At 42.9% G+C, this 24839-nt stretch overlaps 1 protein-coding gene across 1 annotated transcript in view; it reads left to right on the forward strand.

Moving 5' to 3' along the window:
* The window catches only part of LOC122793018 (tip elongation aberrant protein 3-like), a 1132520-nt gene that overhangs the window by 578004 nt on the left and 529677 nt on the right, over nt 1-24839 (forward strand). The window contains exon 4 of the mRNA XM_044060662.1: nt 24625-24671. Coding sequence (XP_043916597.1) covers nt 24625-24671 — 47 coding nt within the window. The remainder of the gene's footprint in view (nt 1-24624; nt 24672-24839) is intronic.

The raw sequence follows: 24839 nt of genomic DNA on the forward strand, positions 1-24839 counted from the left end.
TATCTTTTGCAGTGGTGCTTAATGCCTCACAATACAGAACACTTTTATTTCTTTTTTCCAAATATTCTCTGAGAATTTTAGCATTGTTCATTATGTTTTTTAAATTATCCAAAGATACAGATATATTGGGCAGCTGTATTAAGTCATAATTCCAGTTCTTGGAAATATTTACTTCTATGGGTTCAGTAAACACATAGCTCTTATTATTCCATATAAGGAAATCATCATGTGATAAACATCCTACAAAAGGTAATTTTAAATTATGACCTACATCTTGATCTGTAACCAGACAAATATACTGAAGAGCCACTTCTATAAACATTTGAAAAGAAGGCATAATAGTCCATTTACACAAATTAACAGAATGCCGCAGTAAGCATGGTTCGTAGACAGGCAGATGCTGTCAACAAATTAGTCCATTTTGAGTCTGTGTACAATACTCAATTTTATATCTATATAATTACCTTCAAATTGTGGAAACAATACTCATACCTTTCTGGTATGAGAAATATCATAGGTAACAGTAAACTGACACATAATAGTTGCATCAGTAAGATTATAATGTATAAACTTTCCTGTACAATAATGTGGAGTACACTATGTTACTTCAGTAAATAACCTAATCCAATCGGTATCCAGTTGTTAAACAATTGTTGCCAAGCATTTTCATTTTGTAGCATAAGTTCAGTTTATACTCTATTTTTCTGAATTTCCACATACAAAGATTGCATAGTGCATTTTGTCCAGTTTACAAAAATTGTCATGTTGCTATCAAATTTCAACTGATGTAGCTGCATAGCATCATAATTGTCTAAAAATTGCTGCTGATAATTTATATTGTGCAGGTGTGTCTTTCATATTTCTGGATTCCAAGATGCACAATCTGAGAGATATCTCCCCCGACTATTAATCGATTAGTCAGAATTTCAGTGTCAGCTGCATTAATAGCTCCCATGCCTGTACTTAGGCCCTCCTAACAGAGTATCGTAGCATGCCTTTTTATATTGGCACATGCTTTTGTCTGGGAATGTGATGTTAAAATGTACCACAACCTTTTGATACTGTCTGCCTACCATTTTACAGGTAGAAGGGATTTTAACCAAATGGTCTGTAAGAACAGAGGTAGGTTTACCTGTTAATATTGATAGAATATATGCCCAATGTATGTGGCCTATAATGACTGTGATATTAGTACATATTACAGAAACTCCAGTAGTAAAATTTAGTTGTACTTTCATATTATTGGGAGGAATACTAATTCCCTGTATACAATGATTACCACACTTTTTCACATTGGTGAAGATTAGCGGTTGTATAGATGGATATTTCTTTGAATTTTCTCCTTTTCCCAAATAAAATATAGGAAATTGACAACATTTAATAGAAACTTTGGAATCAAATTCAAGGGTTACTTTAGGGTTATTTGGTCAAATGTAATGATGACCCTCAACCATGGACCGAAAGGTAATATTACTGGAAATTTTTATGTACCCGAAGATACAAGTGGCATTATATGGACAAGTAAAATTGTCCTGCTGTCTTTGTTCATGAAAAAGATTTACATTCCAACCTAGCTCTACAATATTATTGTCATTGTTTATTTTCCAAACTTGCATTTCTCTTGTTTGGCACCCTACCCCAAGGGCTTCAATGAGTACAATCAGTACAATAACAAACAGAATCTTCATTATGTACAGTAATATAACCTTTCCACGCAAGTGGTATTACTCTGAAATGTTGTTTTGATAGATGCTTTTTCAACTTTTTCAGACTTGGCATTTGCAGTGAGTCTACAAAAAAAAACAGTACAAAACATGAAGATACTTACTGACTTTCAACTGATCTCTATGAACAAGAATCATTTTGCTGTTCTTCTTTCCTTTAACATTGTACGCTAGAGGTCATAACTGAGCAGTTACTTCAAAAGGTCCTTGCCAGTTACTATCCCACAGACCGTCTGTCTGGAATGTTTTGATTAATACCTGTGTCCCAGAGGGAATGTTTTCTTCTGCCATAACAGGATTCTTTGACCGTAATTTGAATGCTTGCATTTCTGATAAGCTTTGACAATTCAGAAACATCTTTTAACCATAGTTGATGCTGTGCAGTTTCTAATAATGGTCTGTTTGTATGAACAGTAGAATTGAATGGCAATTGTACAGGCATTTTCCTACCTGTCATGACCTCAAAAGATGAGATCCCTGTTTTACTGTGTGGAGTTGCTCTGACACCCAGCAAGATTCCAGGCAAATGTTTTACCCAATTTATGCTTTTTTCCAAGCAGGCTTTCTTAAGGCATTCCTTAAGAGTCCTGTTCATTCTCTCAACTATCCCATTAGACTGGGGATGGTAAAGAACATGAAATCGTTGCTGGATACCAAGGAAATCACACAAAGCTTTCATCAGTTTACTGACAAATTGTGGCCCGTTATCGGGTTCGATAACTCATGGCCATCCCCAATGATAAAAAAAAGTTTTTCCATAAGGCTTCTGCTGTAGCATTAGCTGTCATTGTTTTTGTACAAATTGCTTCTACCCATTTTGAAAAAAAATCAACTACCACTAAAAAATACATGTACTCTCCTTTAGCTGGGGGTAATGGGCCTGCAAAGTCAGTTTGAATGGCATACCAAGGTCCATCCGCTGGAGTTTTTAGTAACTGCATTTTTTTCAATTGAGCATTAACCTGCAAATATATTAAGCATTCAGCATGCACTAAATCGCAGATTTTCTTTAAACGTGGATGCCAGTACTTGTTTTTTACAATGGGCCATAACTTTTGTGTACCCAAATGTCCCAATACGTGATTAAATTTCACTAACTGTCGTGTCTTTTGGTATGGTATATAAGGAAGGCTAGAACCGTCTTCAAAACATTTTGCATAATATTGCCCTGGACTTTCTCCTACAAGACTACATTTTTCTAACTCTTCATGCAGTCCAAACTTAGTTTGGATCTGCAGCAAACCATGTTGCAAATTCTGAACTGAAAATGTCTGTATGGCATATACTGCAGTGGTTTTATCTGGTACACTGGAAAGGTGCTCTGTAGGATACAACTGCATTCCCTCCTTTGCTGCCTTTTTTGCCATCTGATCAGCATAGTTATTTAACTGAAAATTTTATTTTGTAGCTTTCTGATGAGCTTTTACCTTTAAGATACTGTAGCAACCCATAAGGGACTGACTACAAACCAAATTCCAAATAGTCTACAACACAGAAGCATGACTGAGTAGTTTGTCCATGTTATCAACAAACCCTCTCCTTGCTTATGTAGACATATGCAGCCGCAGAGAATTAACTACGTATGCACTGTCTGAAAAAAATATTGACAGGTGGAAAATGCTGTAACACATAAAGAACTGCTTCCAGTTCAACTCGCTGAGCAGACGTGTCCCGGTAACTGAATCAGAGTCAGCTGTCCCATAGAAGGGCTTTCTGGTACTACTGCAAATCCAGTCCGATATTGTCCATTGTCCCAAAATCGAACACGTGAGCAAAGACGGATGGCCTGTCTTCCTGAAAATCAGGAGACAGAATGGTCTTTTCTGGATATGAAATGTGCCTAATGCATTCGTGTTGTTTTCCTTCTTAACCCATGAAGTTAGATAAGTAATACTTATCTCCTGCCTTTATTGTAACTTTCTTGACATTGAATAATGCCAACCATTTTGCAAACACTGCTTGACTGATGTCATCAGTCAGTTTATTTAGCTGAGTCTCATTTACCAAAAACCTGTATGGCATAATGTGGTGTCTGTACTATAATATCTTTAGAAAAAGCTGTTAGGTATTCAGTCTGTTTTAAACCCCAATAAATGACCAAAAGTTGCTGAATACACGGGTGGTATCCTCTCTCAATATGTGTCATTTTCCTACTGAAAAATGTAATGGGGCGTAAAGTCTTTTCCATTCTGGAATCAGAGCTCTGAGGCCACTCCTGTAAATGCACAACAGAGAGTGTGTTGGGTCCAGCTGCTGCCTGTAACACAACGGGACATGTTAGACTTGGAGCTACTAGTTCTGTAGCATTGGCTAATGCTGCCTTCAAATCACAAAAAGCCGTATTGTCCTTTGGTCCCCACTCCAGAAAGGGTAATTCTTTTTGGCTAGAAAGCATATCATACAGAGGAGCTGCCCTACTGGCATAATCCTCTGTAAATTCCCTATTATAATTCATGATACCCAGAAATTTGTACAAATCCAGAATGGTAACCGGTTTATCCATTTGCCAGATTCCCTGCACCCTCTCCGAACAAGGAGTACACCCAGAAGGATGTAAAATAGTGCCTACAAATTTTACTTCAGGTGACATGAATTGTACCTTTTCACTTTTAACCTTAAACCCTGCCTCCTGCAGTGTTTGAAGGACCTGTGTCACTTGCTAAGTGCTGTTCTTTTGTTTCAGACTGTATTAATATGTCATCAATGTAATGCAAAACAGAATCATCAGATACTAGATCTTGTGGTATTCGTCCAACTATTTGATGAAATATAACTGGACTGTTTTGAAATCCCTGCGGAAACCACGTCATGACATACTGTTCATTTTGAAATGTAAAGACAAATATTTGCCAATCTTTTTCTTGCAGTGGCACTGTAAAGCAACTATTAGCTAAGTCTTTGACCTTAAACTACTGACTTTGTGGTTTTATTCTTGCTGCTAGATCTGGGACCCCTGGAATCAGATGAGTCGTGAATTAGTTTACTTTTTGTAAATCAATAACCAATTGGTAAGTGCCATCTTTCATTTTTAACTGGCCATATGGGTGAATTTATAGGGCTATTTTCCTTTTGAATTATTCCCACATCAAGCCATCGTCGTATGCAATTTTGCATGTCTGTCTCTGCTTCCTTTGGGATCGGATACTGTTTTTGAAACAGTGGAATAAAATTTTCATCACTACCTACAGAAACTGCTTTCTGTAGCTTCCCACAGTCTGTGGGCCCCTGAGACCACAACATAGGGAATTGTTTTACTTTTAACCATACTTCATTTTCAGTAGGGCTGACCATACAGCCCTTTTCAGACCTTTTTGATGCATGTATTGCTTCAGTCATACATAACATGGGGCCTTGTCCTTGCCATATAATACCATTAGAAAGGTCTACGAAAATTCTCATTTTGGACACTATATCCATTCGCAAAATTGTGGAGGTGCAAGAGTTATGATACATCAAAAATACCCCTTTCACTGGTTCCCCTTGATGGGAGAATTGTACTTTTACAGGTTTACTGCCTATGGCTATACATCCAGAACCATTAAAACCTGAAATACATGTACGTTTAGACAAGTCAGGAGGCAAATGCCTACCTGTTACTGAGACGGCCGCTCCTGTATCTAGAAGAACGTCTTCCCACAGGTTCCCCTCTACCCAAATGTTGAGTGGTCATCCATCTTCCCCTTTCTTGAAGTTAGTCAAGAAAGAGACTTCGGTGGGGGGGGTCACACCCCTATTGTAGATCTACTTCCCACCCTGAATCATCGGTAGTATTGGACTGCAAAGGACATAATTGCAGTGTTTCCTCGGCCTCTTCATAGTCAACATAAGATCCATTAAGTTCATGATGCAAGGCTGTTGGCTGATAATTAGGATTTACTGGACCATCAGGAACAAAGTCAGGAGGGACAATTGCATCTTGTGTGCTAACAATATTACCTTGTACATTAACACTAGGTGTCACACCATCCCTTTGCTGTACTGGGAATACGGACTGTTGCGTGCTTGTGCTTTATAGGGGTGCTGCTGTGATCCCCTATAACCCTCTGTCATATTGCTGTGAAGTCTACTGCCATGTTTGTACCTCTGGCTGCATTACCTGTTGCTGTCGTGGTACATGTGGCTTATCAAATTTTTTTACGGTAAGCTTACCCTTTGCCTCTTGTTCCTGGTGCCATCTGCGATAATATTTACAATCATTTTTAGTATGACCTACCTGTTTACAGGAATAACAAATAGGCTGTCTCTTTTGAGGACCCTCTATAGATTGAGTAACTTGAGAATTTAACTGAGTGGCTGGGGGAGCCAATGCTGCCCACTGTTGCTTCTGTATAACTTGCCCTTGACATGGTTGTCCTGGTACCTGCTGTGGGACTTGCTGTTCCTGATTAATCCATCTCCCATGCCCCCTTCCCCTTACTTCACTAACAACGGGTGTAGAATGGGGAGTGTAAATCTTTTGCTTATGAATAGCATTATCTTTACACATAATACATGCTCACAGCAATTTATCTACTAACTCTACGAGTGTGTTTGAAGATTCCTCATAAATAAGTTTAATATCCCCTAGGACACCTTCCAAATGGTCCAAAAAGGAGCGCATAACAGCTTTTTGAAAATTGACATCTTTCATATCTTTTTTATCACTGCCATTGACTAGCATGTATGCCAGCTGATAGTGTTCGGCTTGCTCTTCTAAAGAGCCACAAACTGTCATTTGAAACTGATCTAAAAGTGTTGGTGTGAGAGATTGTCCCCTAGTGTATGCTAACAATACTGCTGTCATTCTTAGGTGTTTAGTTTGTACTGGATACTATTTTTGCTGAATATAAGCCATAAAATGTTGTGGAATAAAATTCCAGAAACAGCGTTCAAGTTTATCATTCCATACAGTGCCTACAGTTTTAAGAACCCAAGCTTCAAATGTAATCATGTTATTAAAAATACCTTTCTGTTCATCTCACTTGGGAAGAATTTCTAACATTCTAGACTGATGATAAACTTCAGCAGAAAAGCCTGCTGAGGCTGACAGGACTTGTAACAGTAGATCTGAAGTAGGCAGACTTCATTTGTCTGCAACCTGTGGGTATCGGATCCGATATCGGATCGGAGCCGGCAGTTCAAAAGCTTTAGGATCCGAGCTCCTAGCTCCTCCCTCTATCCATAACTCCTTGCCAAGCCCTGACTGACCTCCAGATTTTCGTTTGCCGCGTTCAAGTAGCCAACGGATTTCACGAGCTCCTGGTAGCAAGTATTTCAACGGTTATTCTGACAGAAAAATAATTTTCTTTTAAACTTTTTTAGTTGAAAGTGTGTGTTTAGGCTTTTACTCCTCCCTTTAGCTTAACTTTTTCTCGGGTTTTGCATAGTTTTTGTCTCGTGTGTGTGTGTGTGTGTGTGTGTGTGTGTGTGTGTGTGTGTTAGTTTTAGGCCTGTTAGGGTGTACTATGGCTGAGGCACCTAAGGCTATATTCTCAAAATGTACCGAGTGTGGCCACAAGCTTTCTCCAGCTGATGGCCACACTCGGTGCGTTAAATGTCTGGGGGTTGAACACCTGTCATCTGGTTGTACCATATGTGCAGGGTTCAACCCCCGGGCTTTAAGAGAGCGGAGGTCGAAGTTGGTTGTGGCGGGACTTCTCCCTCCAGAATCAGCTTCGGCCTCTGCCCCTGCTAGTCAGCAGCCCTCTCCGGGCGCTGCGGTCTCCCTTCCCCCGGCAGGGACTCAACCTCCCACCAAAAAGCCGGAGGATAGGGAGACCAGGAGAGAGAAAGAAAGACACAAGGAGAGACACCACAAACGGCGGGCCGAAACCTCTGTCTCGGTCCCCCCATCTAAGAAGGCCTCTCCTGTGGCTTCTTGCTCTCATCTCCACTCTCCCCGGTTCTCTTCTGGACCCGAGGAGATGGAGACTGGTCCTGCTTCGAGGTCACCGAGGCAGCATTTTAGGTCCGCCTTGGTGGCCTCATCTAGGTCCACCTTCTCTATGTCTGAAGCGGATATGGACCGGATGATGAGGCATTTCATCCAGGCCCAGATGCAGATGGGAGTGCTCCTGGCCCCCCCCCATCCGGGAGGGGCCTCGACCCCATGTTTTGTCCCCATAGCTCCTTCTCCGACCCGACTCCTGGGTTCGGAGCTTTCGGAGCCGGGCAGAGTTGGATCCGGGGGTGGTTCGGATCTGATTGGTGGTTGGCGCACCTTGGATCTGATCCATCCCTTGAGTGCTTCGGGTACTTCGGACCCGACCTCTCGGAGCCGGGGACCGAGCCTCGGATCCGAGGGAGCTGGTGTGTCTTCGGCTCCATCCAGGTCGGAGCACACCGGTCTCTCGGATCCGACAGTCTCGGCGCCGGCTCTGATCCATGCGTCTGATCCGAGTGGGGGTTGGCTCTCGGGGCTTAGAGAGATCGGCTCCCCCTCGGCCTTCGACGTGGTGGAAAGGGCGCTGTTGAGGACCTCCGGACCCCTGGTCCCTGCCGCGGCTCCACCCCGCACTCCCTCGCAGCTGGGCCAGGCCTCCCATCAGCCGGTCCCAAGGACAGCCCGCCTCAATGTCCCAGGTAGTTCCCTTGGAACATCTGGGTGCTGGCGAGGACTCCTCGGACAGTCCCCCTGAGGAAGTGCCTCGCAAGCGCAAGTGTAAGAGGAGGCACGTGGACTCCCCTGAGTCCATCACTGAAGACACAGACTTGGATGAAGGGGAGGGCTCCCCAAGATCACCCCCAGAGGATGTCTCATTTGGAGACATCATGGAAATGTTAAGGATCGGGGGGGTGGTCTGCCCCCAAGGCCTCCTCAGACGAGTCTGTGTTCTTGGAGGCATTTGAGGTGGGCCCATCTACCTCTTGGGTGTCCCCTCCTGCCGATCCTCTGGTGGACCTTATTTCCACCAGAGCGTGGAAGGACCCGGACACCATTGAGCCAGTTCCGAAACTCCCGGATCGTATCCTTAGTCCCCCTGCAGACCGCACTCATTGGAGTAAGGGACCCCCAGTAGATGCCATGATGATGGCTGCAGCCACAAAGGGGGAATTAGCTCAGGAGAGTCCCTCTATGCATCCCCCGAGCAAAGAGTCCTGCTCGATGGATCGCATTGGGAAGCGAGTCTTTAGTTCAGCAACCTTCTCTTTGAGAGCGCTGAACTACATGGCACATGTCATAAGGATGCAACGAGACCTGATTAAAGAGTACGCTGCACCCCCCCCCCCCAGAGTCCATGTCGGCGGAGGACAAACACGTGTACTCCACCCTTATGGCCACTCTCAGAGCAGTTTCAAATACTTCTATGCGGCTACTTTCTCGCGCAACTGAGGGAGCCGCTAGAGCTAGCGTAGCGGGCCTCGTCATGAGGCGTCAGGCCTTGCTCCACCACTGTGACTTCACAGAGCCGTTCAAAGTGACCTTAGCGAATGCCCCCTTCGATGGTTCTGCCCTTTTTGGCAAAACAGTCCGCGAAACACTGGTCCAGAGCGAAAAGGACGGGAAGATGCTGTCTTCCGTCAGAGTCCGCTTCTCAGCTCCCCAGAGGTCCTTCTCGAAGAACCAAAAGGGACAGAAGAAGATGTAGTTCCGGAAATCGCAGCAATCCCAACCTGCTCCGGACAACCAGTCCTTCCGTGGCAGAGGAGGACAGGGAGGTCGCCGTCCTAGAGGCAGAGGGGCTCCTAGGAGCTTTGGGTCCAGAGAACCTTTCTCTGACAGACCCACGCAGCAACACTGAAGGGTTGCCCGGCCGTCCATCTCTGGAGGCGGTCGGGGGGCAGTTTTCGAAGCACCTGACAACATGGGAGTCAATCACGTCAGATCGTTGGGTGCTTCGGGTGATATCCAGAGGCTATTCGATCCCCTTTCACAAAATACCCAGATTCCGAAGCCTCCCCGATGTACCACCCGATCAAAGGGAGGCTGCAGCTATCGAGATCGCGCAGCTGCTAACAAAAAGAGCCATTCAGCGTGTCCCCCGAGATCAGACCGGATCAGGGTTTTACTCCAGGTTCTTCTTGGTGCCAAAGAAGACGGGGGACTTAAGACCGATTCTAGACCTGTCACAACTGAACCTGTCAGTAACCAAGCAAAAATTCCGGATGGTCATCTTACAATCTATCCTCCCCCTTTTGCGGGAGAACGACTGGATGTGCTCTATAGACCTCAAGGACACGTACTACCACATTCTCATGGACAGACGGTCCAGGAGGTTCCTTCGCTTCCGGCTGGGAGCCAGTCACTACCAGTTCAGGGTCCTTCCCTTTGGTCTCACCTCTGCCCCCAGGGTCTTTACCAAAGTACTAGCTGTGGTAGCGGCCCACCTGAGACTCCAGGGAATTCAGGTGTTTCCTTACCTGGACGACTGGCTCCTAACGGCGTCATCAAGGCATCTGCTGTGCTCAGCCAGGGACTATTTCCTTCACATGGCTCCTTGGCTGGGCATCACCATAAACAAAGAGAAGTCTTCACTGGCCCCCCACACAGCTTATAGACTTTATAGGAAGAAGATTGGACACAAGAAAAATGCGGGCCATCCTTACCACGGATCGACTGTCTAACCTGAGGTGTCATGTCGCGGCCATCTTACATCCTGCTCCGACGGCAGCTTCGGTCCTGAGGGCTCTGGGTTCAATGGCGGCAGCCATTCCGCTTCTTCTTCATGCTCGACTTCACATGCGCATTCTTCAGTGGACCCTCCAGGTCCAATGGTCCCCGCTCTACTTCCCTCTCAGCAGCCCAATAGCTATCAGCAAGGCATGCAGGAGCTCCCTTCTTTGGTGGCTCCAGTCAGCAGATCTCCTAACAGGGAGACCTTTCTGTGCTGCGTTCCCCCTAGCCACAGTGACCACGGATGCTTCTCGCTTCGGGTGGGGGGGACATTCAGCGGGAAAAATTGTCCAAGGCACGTGGAACAGTTCAGAGACTTCACTGCATATAAATGTCCCGGAGATGAGGGCGGTGCTACTAGTGTTGCAAGCACTACACAGCCTTCTCCCTGCAGGAACTATTGCTATCCAGACGGACAACATGTCAGTAGTCTGGTACATCAACAAACAGGGAGGAACCAAGTCCTATCCCCTTTGTCGAGAGGCCATGAGAGTCTGGGAATGGGCAATCTCCACCAATTGCTTTCTTGTGGCAACGCACATTCCGGGAAGATCCAACATCCTGGCGGACAAGCTCAGTCGCACCATTCTTTCCCTTCACGAATGGTCTCTCAACACTCTAGTAGCGAAGCAGATTTTTGCCACCTGGGGGCAACCCTGTTGTGATCTTTTTGCTTCTCCCTCAAATGCCAAATGCGACAGTTTCTTCGCTCTATTTCCCCCATTCGGGGAATCCCCGAGAGACGCCCTGGTGCATGCTTGGCCTCCCGGTCTCCTTTACGCTTACCCTCCACTGCCTCTAATGCAGAAACCTTTGCAGAAAGCCAACAGCTTGGGGAGCAAAATGATTCTCATTGCCCCGTTCTGGCCTCGTCAACCTTGGTTCCCCTTCGTGTGGTCTCAGAGTAAATCCTCCCTGGATTCTAGATCCGATTCCGGATCTCATCTCCCACCCTCAAGGACTTCCAACTCCGAACCTTCACACCCTGAAGTTGACAGCCTGGCTGTTCCAATTCCATCCCTGATATGTACTCCCGGTATCTCGTCACCTGTGAAAGCCATCTTAGTGGCGGCCCATAAACCTTCCACTAGGAAGGTTTATCGAAGCAAATGGAAGAGGTTTTCTATTTGGGCAGAACTTAATAACCTTGACCCCTTTTCTGCACCACTTTCAGCGGTACTGGACTTCTTGACAGACCTTTTACAGCAAGGAGCAAGCTCTTCCACGGTGAAAGTTCAGATGGCAGCCATTTCCCATTACCATGTGGGTCTTGACTCAGCACCTCTCATGGCTGCAAAAATTTGCAAAGCCTTCCTCAAAGGTGCATTTCTCTTGAGGCCTCTGGTTAAGGAAGTTATACCACCTTGGGATTTATCTCTAGTTCTGCAGGCCCTAACCTCTTCCCCTTTTGAGCCTGCAGCCTCTGTGGATTTAAAATACCTTTCATGGAAAACTGCCTTCTTAGTAGCCATAACATCGGCCAGAAGGGTTTCTGAACTCCAGGCTTTGTGCGTCAAACCACCATATCTTTCCTTTTTTCCGGATAGGGTGTTCCTCAGGACCAATCCTTCATTTCTACTGAAGGTCTCTTCAGAATCCAATATCAACCAATCGATTAATTTGCCAGTTTTTTTCCCCAACTATAAAAACAAAGGAGAATATAAGTTACATTCTTTAGATGTTCACAGGCAGCTGCGCTTCTATATTCACAGAACAGCTGATCATAGGAAATCCGATCAACTGTTCGTCTCCTTTGCAAAATTCGCACTGGGTAAAGCAGTCTCTAAGGTTACCCTGTCAAAGTGGATTTCTAACTGTATCTTGCAGACTTGTGACACCTCAGGAAGGCCACCGCCTCAGAGAATTACAGCGCATTCTACCAGGGCAGTATCCACATCTGCTGCTTTTAAGTCTAGAGTGCCTTTGGATGATATCTGTGCAGCAGCCACTTGGACTTCATCTCATACTTTCATCTCGCATTATAAAGTGGATGTTGTTTCCAGAGGGAGAGCATCCTTTGGCTCTGCGGTGCTCCAGAACATCCTTCCATGACGGCCGCCCAAGGTTTAGGTAGCTGGGGACTCTGTCCCACAGGTTGCAGAAAAATGAAGTCTGCCTACTTCAGATTAAGAAGTTATGTACTCACCATAACATTCCATCTGAGTAGGTGACTTCATTTGGATGCAACCATCCCCCCCTCCATCCCCCTGACCTTATTAGCAATTTTAGTCCTGGTTTCCCAGGAGTCTGGTTTACACGGCAAACTCAATCTGAGGTCAGTCAGGGCTTGGCAAGGGGTTATGGGTAGAGGGAGGAGCTAGGAGCTCGGATCCTAAAGCTTTTGAACTGCCGGCTCGGATCCGATATCGGATCCGATACCCAAAGGTTGCATCCAAATGAAGTCACCTACTCAGATGGGACGTTATGGTGAGTACATAACTTCTTATTTCTAATGCTTTAGATGGATATCCCTCTAACAGGGCTTGTAATTTTAAAAGGTCGTGATTAGCAAGTCTGTTGCTTTAGCAGCCTCAGATTCCTCTGTCTCCATCTGAGCTCATAATGTGTTTATTTCATCCCTAGCAACAGTTACATCACTCTGTGCATCAGCCAGCTGCTTGTCATATTTTTCTTGCAAACGTACAATTTTACTTAACCCTTTGATTATACCAATAGCTTTACTGCCCTGTTCAGTAAAAGTTTGTGTAAAAACTGGGTGCCATAATCGACACTCCAGCCGACACAAGCATCCTACAAAAGGGTCTCATAGAAACAGACAACTGGTGCCAGAGCCATGGCCTCAAGCTAAACGCCAGAAAGTGTATAGTCATCCCCTTCGGCAAAAACAAAGTGCCCACAAATTACCACATAGATGGTAATCCATTAAGTACGGAAGAAGTAATTAGGGACCTGGGGACCCAAGTTGATAGCAATCTCTCATTCGACAACCACGTGGCCAAAGTGGTTAGAAAATCATTTTATATAGCCCACCTAATCATGAAGGGATTCGCATCTAGATCAGGGGAGGTCATCATGCCTCTTTACGCATCCCTCATCAGGCCCATAATTGAGTACAATGCCCCTTTTGGGATGTACCATACCAGACACCTGCAGCAACTGGAAAGACCCCAAAAGTACCTCACCAAGAGGATCAGAGGGCTCAAACAGATGCCATATGCTTCCCGGTTAAAGAAATTCCAGCTCTACTCAGTGGCATACTGCCTGCTCAGAGGCGATCTGTGCCTGACGTATAAAGCCATGTCCAACCCGGAATTAATGGACATGCTGCACCTCAGAAAATCCAAATCCCATCGAGCTACGCGCTCGAGAGACTTGAACCTCAGCACTGAAATAAATAGGACATGCTGGAGGGACAGATTCATAACCCAGAGGCTCCCTTCACTCTGGAATAAAATCCCAGTCCAGGTTAGGCAAAGTCCCTCATTGACTCTCTTCAAGAGGAATCTTGATGAGTGGATGGAAGATCGTAGATTTACTCCGGGTATCACTTCTGTGTCACTGTTAGACAGATGCACAGTATACTAACCTCGAAAAAGAGCATAGCAAAATTCATTTTAAAATGGGTGGCGAAAGCCAAACACACTCTGGCTAGGCTTGTAAATGCGCTAGGGCAGATAGCCTAGTATGAACCTATGAACCTAAAAGTCTATTTCAGTCTGTGAGACTTTCATAAACTGAGAAAATTCTTTTGTACATTCAGTAGTGTCACTGTGCAGTTTACCAGACGCATTCCGTGTATCACAGTAAGTCTGAAAATGACGTATGAGGTCAAGATCCTGCTTGTTGCTAACTTTAGCAAGCCAATCTTTAAACTCCTGCAAATCAGACTGTAAACTACAAATTTTGACATCTGCATCACCGTCTAACAAATCTTTTGCAACAGGATATATAGAAACAGGAACCATTGTCTGCACTTCAAGCATTTCTTTATCCTGGTTGTTTTCCAGGTTTTGTACAATACGTTTATGACAAGGCATACAAAAAGCAACATTTAAATCATTGCAGGTAGCACATTTTTTTACATTCTGTGGCACTTTTGCCTTGCGTACATACCAGTCAAAGGTAGAGATCCACTTACATAATGCTGGATTATCTGTTTTTTCTAGTAAAGACTTACAGGTGCTAACATGCTGATCATACCATGTATTTAAATAATTCCACACATTTATATAAGATTCAGACACATCAAAAGTAAAAGACTGAGTGCACTTCTTGGCATTTTCACGAATTGCATTCATTGTTGATAGAAAACAGAAGAAAATATTTACCACAAATGATCAGGACAAGGTGGCCAGTCTTGACACGAAGATCAGTTGTGGGAAAATTCTTTGCGGTCTTTCACTAGGTGCTGGTGAGATGAAATATTGGCAGTAAAATTTTCGTATCTCATGGTTCACCAACTGTCTGAAGGGAAATTACCATACTGCCCTGTATTGCACCTCGGTGTTTTGTCCGCCAGTCAATGGACGAAGTTTAAGAAGAGAAGAATCAATTCTAAGAAGGTCTACACTGGAATGTCGCACTGAGAGGCACCTCTTCAGGCCACCTCCCCAGTCGTTTCAACTGGACTGCTCACCACCGTTAAGCTACACTTTTTCAGGTAGTCTGTACCTTTACTCAATGAAAACACTGAGACAGTTCTGCTGTTACGACATTCATTTACTGCACACACGGTTTATATCCAGCTTAACAATGAAAGTTATATATATCAAAAAACCTACTTCAGCTTACAGCATCAGATCTGCACGAATAGAAGAATCAAAGTCTCTGATACAAAAGAAAAACTCCCAATCTTTATAGTGTCTTTTCTGCCTGCATCAGCAGTTTAGAGAATTTGCCAGAATAAGTCTTTCCTTTGAAACTGGTTTGCTGACAGTTTGTTTTCCATATTTTAAACCGTCTGTTCCTGAAGGATAACTCCTCCGACTCACGCTTATCTTGCACATCCTGTTGACAAGAGACAGCTGCATACAAGAGTTCGTCTTGACCTGCTTGTAGATAGTAAATTCGCAAAGCTGCATAGTTTTTAAGCTTGTAGATAAATTTCACAAGCTGCATAGTTTATAAGAGATAAAATATTTTACTTCTGGTTCTTATTAACAATGAATGCCAAGCTATATAGTTTTGCCAAGTTAGGTAACTGAGTTCAACCTGAGTGCACTCTACACACTGAAATGCAGAACATTTATTTTACATTTTCAGAAAAATCCACAGAAATCCATTTTAACCTGTTTACTTTCACAGTAAACAAGAAGAACGAATAGCTAAAAAGCTTTACTTTATAACAGTATACATCAGGTTTTATAAAAATATTAAGAACAATATTTGTTTTACGTCGTAACCTCTTTCCTTCTTCCCTTCTCCATAATGTTCTTCCAAACACTAATGACATGAAGTAGGGTATATGCTTTGAAGTTCCTACAAGTTTAATAAAGTCAAAAAGTCCAGTATTTCCAGGTTTTCTTGTTTTGTCATGTTTCACAAATGTAATTGATGCTTTGTAATCCCACATTTATTGATTAAATTCTGAGTTGCTGTTTTATTTCTGGTTGATCTTCCATCACCCAAATCCAGTCTCTGGTTCATTTTCAGCATACCCTGGTTCTGCTAATTAACTCTTGTGCTTTTTTTGGTCTCTCAAGCATTTTCCTTTGGAATATTTGAAAAGGTTTCACTGGTATAGTCTCTCTGTGAGCTTTATTATTACAAGAATAAGAAGCAGAATCCCCTTCGGTTTGATAGCTCACTTTGTTAGACAAACGTTTGTATTTCCTCCTTACCATGTTCTTAATCAAAAAATGGCTGTGACCCTCCAGGAAAAAGAATATTCTGAAGATAGCTGGGTACAGTAGCTTGATTATCACACCTACATCTCGACATTCTGTAATTGCTAGAATAAATGTACTCCTCCTTTTCCTGGTGTATAGTGAGTAAATATTTTCCACAAGCACTCTAGTGTCTCCAACTTTTAGTACTTTGTCCTTATGCCACAGTTTTGTCAGAATTATCTGTTTCTGTTGATAGGATTTCATCTTTGCTATTAAAGGTCTTGGCTGCTTTCTCATGGCCAGGTTTGGAGCACAAGCACAATGTGCCCTTTTAGTTAACAACTCCTGCTGTGGAATACCAGTCCACTTATCTGTGCTTTCATAAAATGAATACAAGTCTGATCCTTGTAGGTTCTCTGTTACAGAAGACAACCTCAGGTTTTCCCAGCATATGTTCTGTCTTCTAATTCAACCATTTATTGAAACAGTCTCATACTTGGCCAGCTTTTTCTTCATTTCAAGCTCTGATTTTCTGCAGTTTTATGAATTCATGTGAATATCTGTTTAAAGCTTTTTCCATTTTGTTCCAATCTTTTGTTATTTGAGTTGATATGCTCTGAGCACATTTGACTTCTTTTTTTTCCTCTTGGTTAGTGGAACTCATTATCTTGCACCAAAGCTGGAGCTTTAACTTCTTTCTTTGCTGAGCAGCTGCAGGATTCTTTCCAATCAGTGTTTTCTCCTCACTTTTTATGATTGATTTTATTTCAGACTCTCTGAGTTTCTTCTTTGCTGGCATCCAGGCAGTGCACTTTCTAAGCAATAACTAGAATTTACCCAAAAATGCAACTTTACTGACTCTCTTCTGAGTTTCTGTTTTTGCACTGGAAGAGCTGAAATTAAGCTGTTACTCAGTGTGCAGCCATCTTGGAAGTTTCTATGGCATAAAAACACTTAATCAAAACTGTGAATGCATTCACGCCAAATTGGCATTTCATCAGACCTTAAAATCACCATTAATTGCAACACTTAAATATGCAATTAAATGATCAGTGCATCAATTTACATGACTTTAATACACGTTTTAAAGAAGCAGCATCATTCAAGCCAGATCACATTTTAGCCCACAATTCAGCAGTCCATTTATATTCAGCTCTTTCTGTGACATTCGACATATTACCACCCTAAACAATGTAAAACCTTCAATACTAAGAACTTAAAATTACGTCAAGTAAATGTTAGTATAAAGGGTTCACAACAAAAGATTAAGTTTAGATTGTAGCACATAATTAATCAACAGGATCTGCTTTGAAAGATGCTGTTTCTTTAAAACCTGTATTGAAGTTACATAAGGTGATGCATTGGTCACTTTTAATCTTAATTGTATATTTTAAGTGCTGCAATTAATGTTGGTTTTAAGGTCTGATGAAGCCCAAGTTTTGTGTAAAAGTTCTCACCAATCTGTTTAAACAGTTTTTAAGCCATTGATTGGCAGTCATTTTGTTTTTTGTTTGAAATATTTGTGTGAGCTACTTGGAGGTGGTTTGTCATGTGCTTCCTTCAAAGTCAACTTGCAGCAATCTCTCTTGGTCTGCCCATAGAGCCCCCTCTTTTGTCTCTGTGTGTTCAAATAGTTTATAAAAGGAGTGTTGCATTTTATAGTCCCTTGAAAGCAAATCCCTCCTCCTTGGAATCTCAACTTTGTTATTGAAAAATCGACCATATCTGCTTTTGAACCTGTCTCTCAAGCTGATTTATGGGTCATTATTTGAAAGACCATTTTACTCATTGCTATGACATCTGCAAGGTGACTCTGTGAGTTGCAAGATGTTATAGTGGGCCAACCCTATCTGATTTTTTTTACAAGGACAGGGTTATATTGCACACTAATATTGTTTCTGAATTTACCTTGAATCAAGTCATCAGTCACCTAGTGTTCTATCCTGATCTGAGAAATGAGAGAGAACTTTCTACATATCTTGAATGCGCATAAGCAGCTCAGGTACTACCTTGACGGAACAAACCACTTTAGGAAAGCTGAATGTCTGTCTTCTATACAGGGGCCAAGAAAGGTCAACCACTCTCTAAGCAAACTATTACACAATGGCTGTCATCTGCTATTGTCTTCTTTAACTCCCCCCATGTTAAATCTCCTCCAGGCAAAGTTAAGGCTCACGCAGCTAGGACCTTATCTTCTTTGATGCCATATTAGAAAGGGGTGGACTCGAGAAGCATTGTAGAGGCAGCAACCTGGTCTTCTGTTCATACCTTCACAAAGCACTACAAATCAAATGTCTTTGCAGGGTCCAGAGCAGGCTTTACTAGGACCATTTAACAGGGGCTTTTGGATCCTTATCCTTCCACCTCCCCGATAGGGTAAGCATTGGGAATCTACCTAAAATGTCATTGAGGCAGTGGGAATGATGAACATAGTACAGTTGCACAAGTAGTACTTAACTGTAACAGTAGATGTTCAAATTCCTCACTCTGTCTTTGCCAGCACCCACCCACCATCCCTCCGATTGCACATAATTGAAGTGGGTTTCAGCCTGTCTGATTTAGTGATTATTAGATTTTTTTTTATATGGTAATTCTTATTGACTGCGAATGTGCTCTTCCTAAATGATTTTATCTTGAAGTACTTTCCTGTTTTTTTGCAAGCGAAAAGTCTGAACAGTCACTTCCTGTAACAGCTGAAGGCTTCCCTGTCAGGATATGCTCATCCAATCAGCTGTCACAGGAAGAGAGTGAGGGGACTCTGAGATCTTGAAGTCTGATCAGTACTGGGTCACCGTCACAGATAATCCTAAAATGCCATTGAGGGAGTGAGGAATTCAGACACCTACTAATTACATTTAAGTATGATTTAGCTAACTATTCTTTGCTGCACATTTTATTCATCTATAGCTTATAGGGTTTCTTTCATTGGTTGTGCACAGTGCTGTCCTACAGCTGTTTGGCTCTACTTGTCTCTTCTTCTGATTGTAACTAATCTGACTTTGCTTGTGACATGTCTTGTGTATACATCCAGCCCTGCACCAAACCCCGTACTCCATTATATCGCACTGGCAGCTACCTCTGTCTAGAAGGTATTAACATATACCACTGGCAGGTCTTTCTCTTTCCTGTTTTCCACTGGGGTATAATTACCAGTGTTGCTCAAAGCATCTAACTCCTGCACACACTTGCTCATCAGTATTTGGTCCTTCTGAGTTTGTCTCTTCCCTCTTTCCCTTTGGGTAATAAATATGCCTGTGAATTTTTTCTTCATTGTTCATCAGTTTGTTTTTGTGTGCAAGTGAGACATTTTTGCTTTTTGGGCACAGACTTCTGGATGGATAGATGGAGAAGTCCTGAGCTCCTCTTCTGACATTCAGTTGTAAGCATACAGGTAGTCTGACCATGCCTGGCTCACCCCTTCTTTATACTCCCCAATATCATATAATATGTATGCATCCCCACTCTGTAAAGCCAAGGTCAAGTCAGAATCATCAACAATCCCCTTTTTCCCATTTTCTATATGAGGATAGGGTGTCGTTTCAACTGTTGTAATCTGTTGATTAAATGACACTCTCCTACCTTCTTCAGTGGTCTTGCCTTACTGTTGCAGATCTTCTCTCACACAATCTATCGGTCTCTTTACTGGACACCCTCATTTCCTCGTTGCCTTCTTGTCTGTCTCAAGTCATCATCATCATCAGATTGTATTCTTTCATGCACATGTGCCTAAAACACTGTAATCTGTTCTTTTTTCTCTGCAATTGGAGATACTTTGGCTTCTGCACTGATGTATTAATTTCTTCATCTGTCCTTTAGTGTGCATTCTAACACCTGCCTCAGGCACCTAATTTCTATCACCTCTAGCTTCCTCAACTGCTGTTCCTCTACTACCCAGATTTCTGTATCATACAGTAGGTCACACCACTGTGTTGTACACTTTACATTTTAAGCTTCTTTGGCATTCTTCTATCTTACACCACCCCTTACACTCTGCTGTTTGGCTGCAGTCTCTCTAATTCTAACTTTAACCTCATTCATACTTATCTTTTCATCCAACCCTCCCAGATAAGTGAAGCTGTTAACCTGGTCCACTATTTTCCCTTCCATCTCAGTTCTGGTTTCCCCATTTCCTGCCATTGCAGCTGTCTTATGTGTACTCCATTTTATCCCATTTGTGTTCAGTTTTGCATTCCAGTTTCCTGTCGTTCCTGGAAGTTCTTGCTTAGAGTCTGCCTGTAATGCCACATCATCTGAATACAGCTACTTTGTTGACCTGTTTGCTACTGTAGTCTACTAATATGAACAGCAGTGGGCTCACAGATAAACGCTGATGTGCACCCACTCCCACTGGGAACCCCGCTGTGATTCTGAACACTGTTCATACTTATAGGTTCATAGGTAGGTACTAGGCTATCGGCCCTAGGGTTTATATAAGCCTTGCCAAAAAGTTCCCTGGCTTTTGCCACCCAAATAAGTTATTTTCCTACGCCCCTGTCAAGCAGAGCCACAGTGGTGATCCCTGGGGTGAATTTATGGTTTTCCATCCAATTGTCTAGATTCCATTTGAAGAGGGATAATGAGGGGCTTTGCTTGACGTGTATGGGTAGTCTTTTACAGAGTATGGGAAGTCTCTGGGACAGAAATATGTCCCTCCAGCATGTTCTGTTTATGTGGTGGCAATGTTTGGTCCCTGAAGCATGTGGCACAGAGAGATTGGGATTTCTTTAAGTGTAGCATCTTCAACAGAACTGGGTTTGACATGGCTTTGTATGTTAGGCAGAGGTTGCCTCCGAGTAGGCGATAGGCGACGGAGTAGAGCTGGAGTTTTTTGAGGCAGTCTGCGTATGGCATCTGTTTGAGCCCGGTAATCCTCTTAGTGAGATATTTCTGTGGCCCTTCTAGTTGCAGATGTCTTGCGAGGTACATGCCAAACGGATGTTGTATTCTATGATGGGTCTGATGAGGAATGATTAGAGAGGAACAATGACCTCTTTTTTTCTGGAGGAGAACCCTTTAGTGATGAGGTGTGCCATGTAGAAGGATTTCCTGACTACTGTGGCGATGTGATTGTCAAAGGAGAGACTACTGTCCACCTGTGTCCCAAGGTCTCTTATCACACTTTAGGTGTTAAGTAAGCTACTGCCTGTGTGGTAGTTCATGGGTACAGTGTTATTACCAAAGGGGATGACCAGGGAGTTCCTGTAATCAGGGGATGTTATTCCTTTTTGCAACAGCTTCTTACTTCTGTTGTAGAGTTTGTTTATGGCAGGAGACCACCAGATTGGCTTCCTGTTTTTGGAGGATAGCATCTTGGTTCTTTTGGGGATGGCATGATCCATGCACTCGTGTATGTGTTTATACAGTGCTTTTGTATAGGATTCAGCAGTTGTACCTCTATTATTTGAATGGGTGTAGTGAAGTTTGCCACTTCTGTCTTAAGAAGTGTGAAGCTGGTTTTGGAGAAGTTTTTTATGGTGGTTTCCTTAGTGGGGAGTGGAGGCGAAATATTGATGTCTAGGGTGATTAGCTTATGGTCTGATTTGACCAGTGAGGAGTTGATCTTTGGAGTGGAACATCAGTTACCCATGTTGGTAATGACCAGGTCCAGGATATTGCTGCTCCTGGTGGGGGTATGGACAAGGTGATCCAGGGCATTGGAATTTATGAATTCCAGGAAGCGTTGAGCTAACGAGTTAGTACTTGAGTAGTTTTCCCAGTTGATGGTGGAGTACTTAATTTAGGTCCTTATACATAGCCTGCACTAATTCTACCAATGTTTCTGGAACTTCAAACCACAGATGGACTCCCCAAATCCACTTTCTTGGGACTCTGTCCTATGCTTTCTCCAAGTCTAGGAGTGCCCAGCCCAGTTCGACTCTTTCTTCATCTCTAGCTTCTCAACTATCTGTCTCACTGCAAACATCGGGTTTGTTGTGCTTCATCCTGCCAGAGTCCAAACTGCTAGTCTACCATCTTGGGTTCGACTGCTGTAAGTATTCGTTTATCAATCACCCTGTTCAGCACTTTCTTGCGGTGTGGCAGGAGTTTGATACATCTGTGATCCCTTTGTTCTTCAACACTGGTACTAGTATGTGTATTCTCTAGTCATCTGGGATATGCCTTTCTCTGTGTACTGCTCTGAATATCCTGAGGAGCCATTTCTCCCCCTATCTCACCCGACATTCTGATCATATCTGCTGTGACCTCATCTGAGCCTGCTGCTTTCCCTGACTTCATTTTCTTTAGTGCTGTTCTTACTTGTAGAGTGGGCCCCTCCTGTTCCATTGTAGGCTGTGGCTGGGGCAGTACAGCTTCTGTGTGTTTTTTCCTTCTTTCAGAAGCTGCTGGAAGTATTCTGTCCATCTGCCCTTGATGTCCTGTGGACTGGTGAGCAGGTTGTTGCTGGCATCACTTATGAAGGATGTCTACCTATTTTCTTTTTTTTTTTCCTGGCTTTGTCTTGCAACCTGATAGTTCCCTTGTGCCATGTACTTGAATCACTTTCAAGAAGCTGGTAGAGTGCCTTTGTTGCCTTGTTCTTAAGTATTGTGTCTCATCTCTTATCCAAGGAGAAGTCATTGCATTTTATTTTTGTATTTCTCATCCTCAGACCACAGTTGTTCATCGTGTATATATCCTGCCAGTGGCAAACTGCAAATCATTGACATTTAACCTCACCTGAATCTACTTTAACCATGGTGGACCTTTTTAGTTAACCTCACCTGAATCCACTTTAACTGTGGTGGACTTTTTTAGTGAGTATCTCCAACCTCTGTGGTCTGTTGGGCAAAATATCCCACTTCCATTTCCCAACTTCTACCATATTGGTGTCTTCCTACTTCTTAGGATCCAGTTATTCCTCCAAGTTCTTTTGTCTAGTGCACCTAACTTGCATTGCAGTACATTCACCTGCCTTTTGAATATGTTTACAGCCTCCTCTTGGGTAGCAATTGCAGTGACGTTACTTCAACAGCATCTTTCTGTACCATATGCATTCCTTGTTAGAAGCTTCAGTCTGACAAAAAAGCCAGCAAGCACCTGTGCATCTTCTAAGACTTGCCATCAGTTTGCATATTTACCATAGTCTTTCTTCCACTTGGATTGTCAGTCATAACAAGACTGCTTCATCTCCTTTCACAGTTCTCTCAACTATTTCTAACTACTGTTTGTCTGCCTTATTAGCATCTTGATGGACAGAAAATTAGACAGCTGTGTCTTATTTATTTATTTATTTTTTATCCTTATCTGCACTGCCGAACCTTGGTTATAGAGCCAAGGAAGTGAATGTGATGTAGGCCAGGTTAACATTTTTTTTTAATTTATTCAGGGACTGATAGCATGGACGGAAGACCTGCTATAACCCAGTTGAGTGGAACATGCTGCATGTGCTAAGTGCTATGCATCTGGTTTGCCCCTTCCGTCTGCTAAACAGTAAGCAATGGCATCTCTCTCTCCAGTCCCCACTATAGGATGGACCAGATGTGAAAAAAAACGCCCCAAGTGGAAAGAGTAGGTATCATCATCCTCTTGATCCCTTCCTTCTGCTGGTTGGCTATTCAGCTGAAGTTGCTTCTCTGTCTCTAAGTACTACCAGTGCTTTCACATACCCTGTTACTGTGGGAGCAGGTAAGCCCTCCGGGGGGGGGGGGGTTAGCAGAGAAATCTTCTCTTGGGTTTACACCACCATTCTCAGCATTAAGTTTAATTGTTGATATAACTTAACGTGTTGAGTTTAGGCTAGATTAGAGACAAGGTTTTATTTTTAGTCTAGTAGAAGCTTGATGCAGTACCACAAGGCTTTTGATCATAACTGGTGCTTGTGACCCAGTTTCAATAAGTACCTTGCATAGATAAAGGACCACTTTGCCCAGGGGGGATGGATCTGAGAGATGTGAGATAGCTCTCCCACCTTTGAAGAAGGGCTTGGCAATGGCTGCTGTTATGCTTATTTTCAGTTGAGGTTGGCATAGTGTGGCTAATTGAGCATGCAGTGTATCGGCTTCAACAAAGATGGCTTTGTGAGGGGCTGCACCAAATAATGCCACTGTCTGATGAGCCATTGATGGAGAGTATATTGGGTAAAAGTAAACATTCCTGTATTAACTGCAAGACACAAATGGTGATATCTCCTCTCCCCTTATATAATGAACTGATATTTTGAGCAAAGTGACCTAGTGACATTGGGTTATCAAAACAAGCTAAGGCAGAAACAAGAAAAGGACAAAAAGTTAAAAGCTGAAGAAAAGTGAGGTATAAACAGTGCTTCACTTATAATAAATCATGTTAGTTTATTACAGAAGATTCATTTATATTGGTTTTCTGCACTGTTTTTGCCCACCCAAAAGAGCTAATCCATACTTAGCACAGTTGTATGCATAATTCACAAAATAGACAGACAGGACAGCTGTATTGTGCTTTTTTTAAGATTAGAAATACTACTGTTCTTTCTTTAACATGTCTTGTATGTTAGAAATACTATTGTTCTTTCTTTAACATGTCTTGTATGTTTGCTTCCCAGATAGAAGCAGATGGACTCATTGGAAGAAGAGAGTTGGTGAGCAAATTGTAAGCATCAAGATAATACATGTTTTTTTCTTAGAAAAATGCTGCTGCAGACTGAATGCTTAAACTGTAGTTTGTGCTGCCATTGCACAAAAATTAGCTTCTTAAATTTGGTAGAGCCTCTTTGGTGGATAGAATTTGGGTAGTACTTGTGTTTACTTTCAAAACTTT

Source organism: Protopterus annectens, chromosome 2.part0 (genome assembly GCF_019279795.1).
Source record: "Protopterus annectens isolate FY-2018-M chromosome 2.part0, PAN1.0, whole genome shotgun sequence".
Lineage (NCBI taxonomy): Eukaryota > Metazoa > Chordata > Ceratodontiformes > Protopteridae > Protopterus > Protopterus annectens.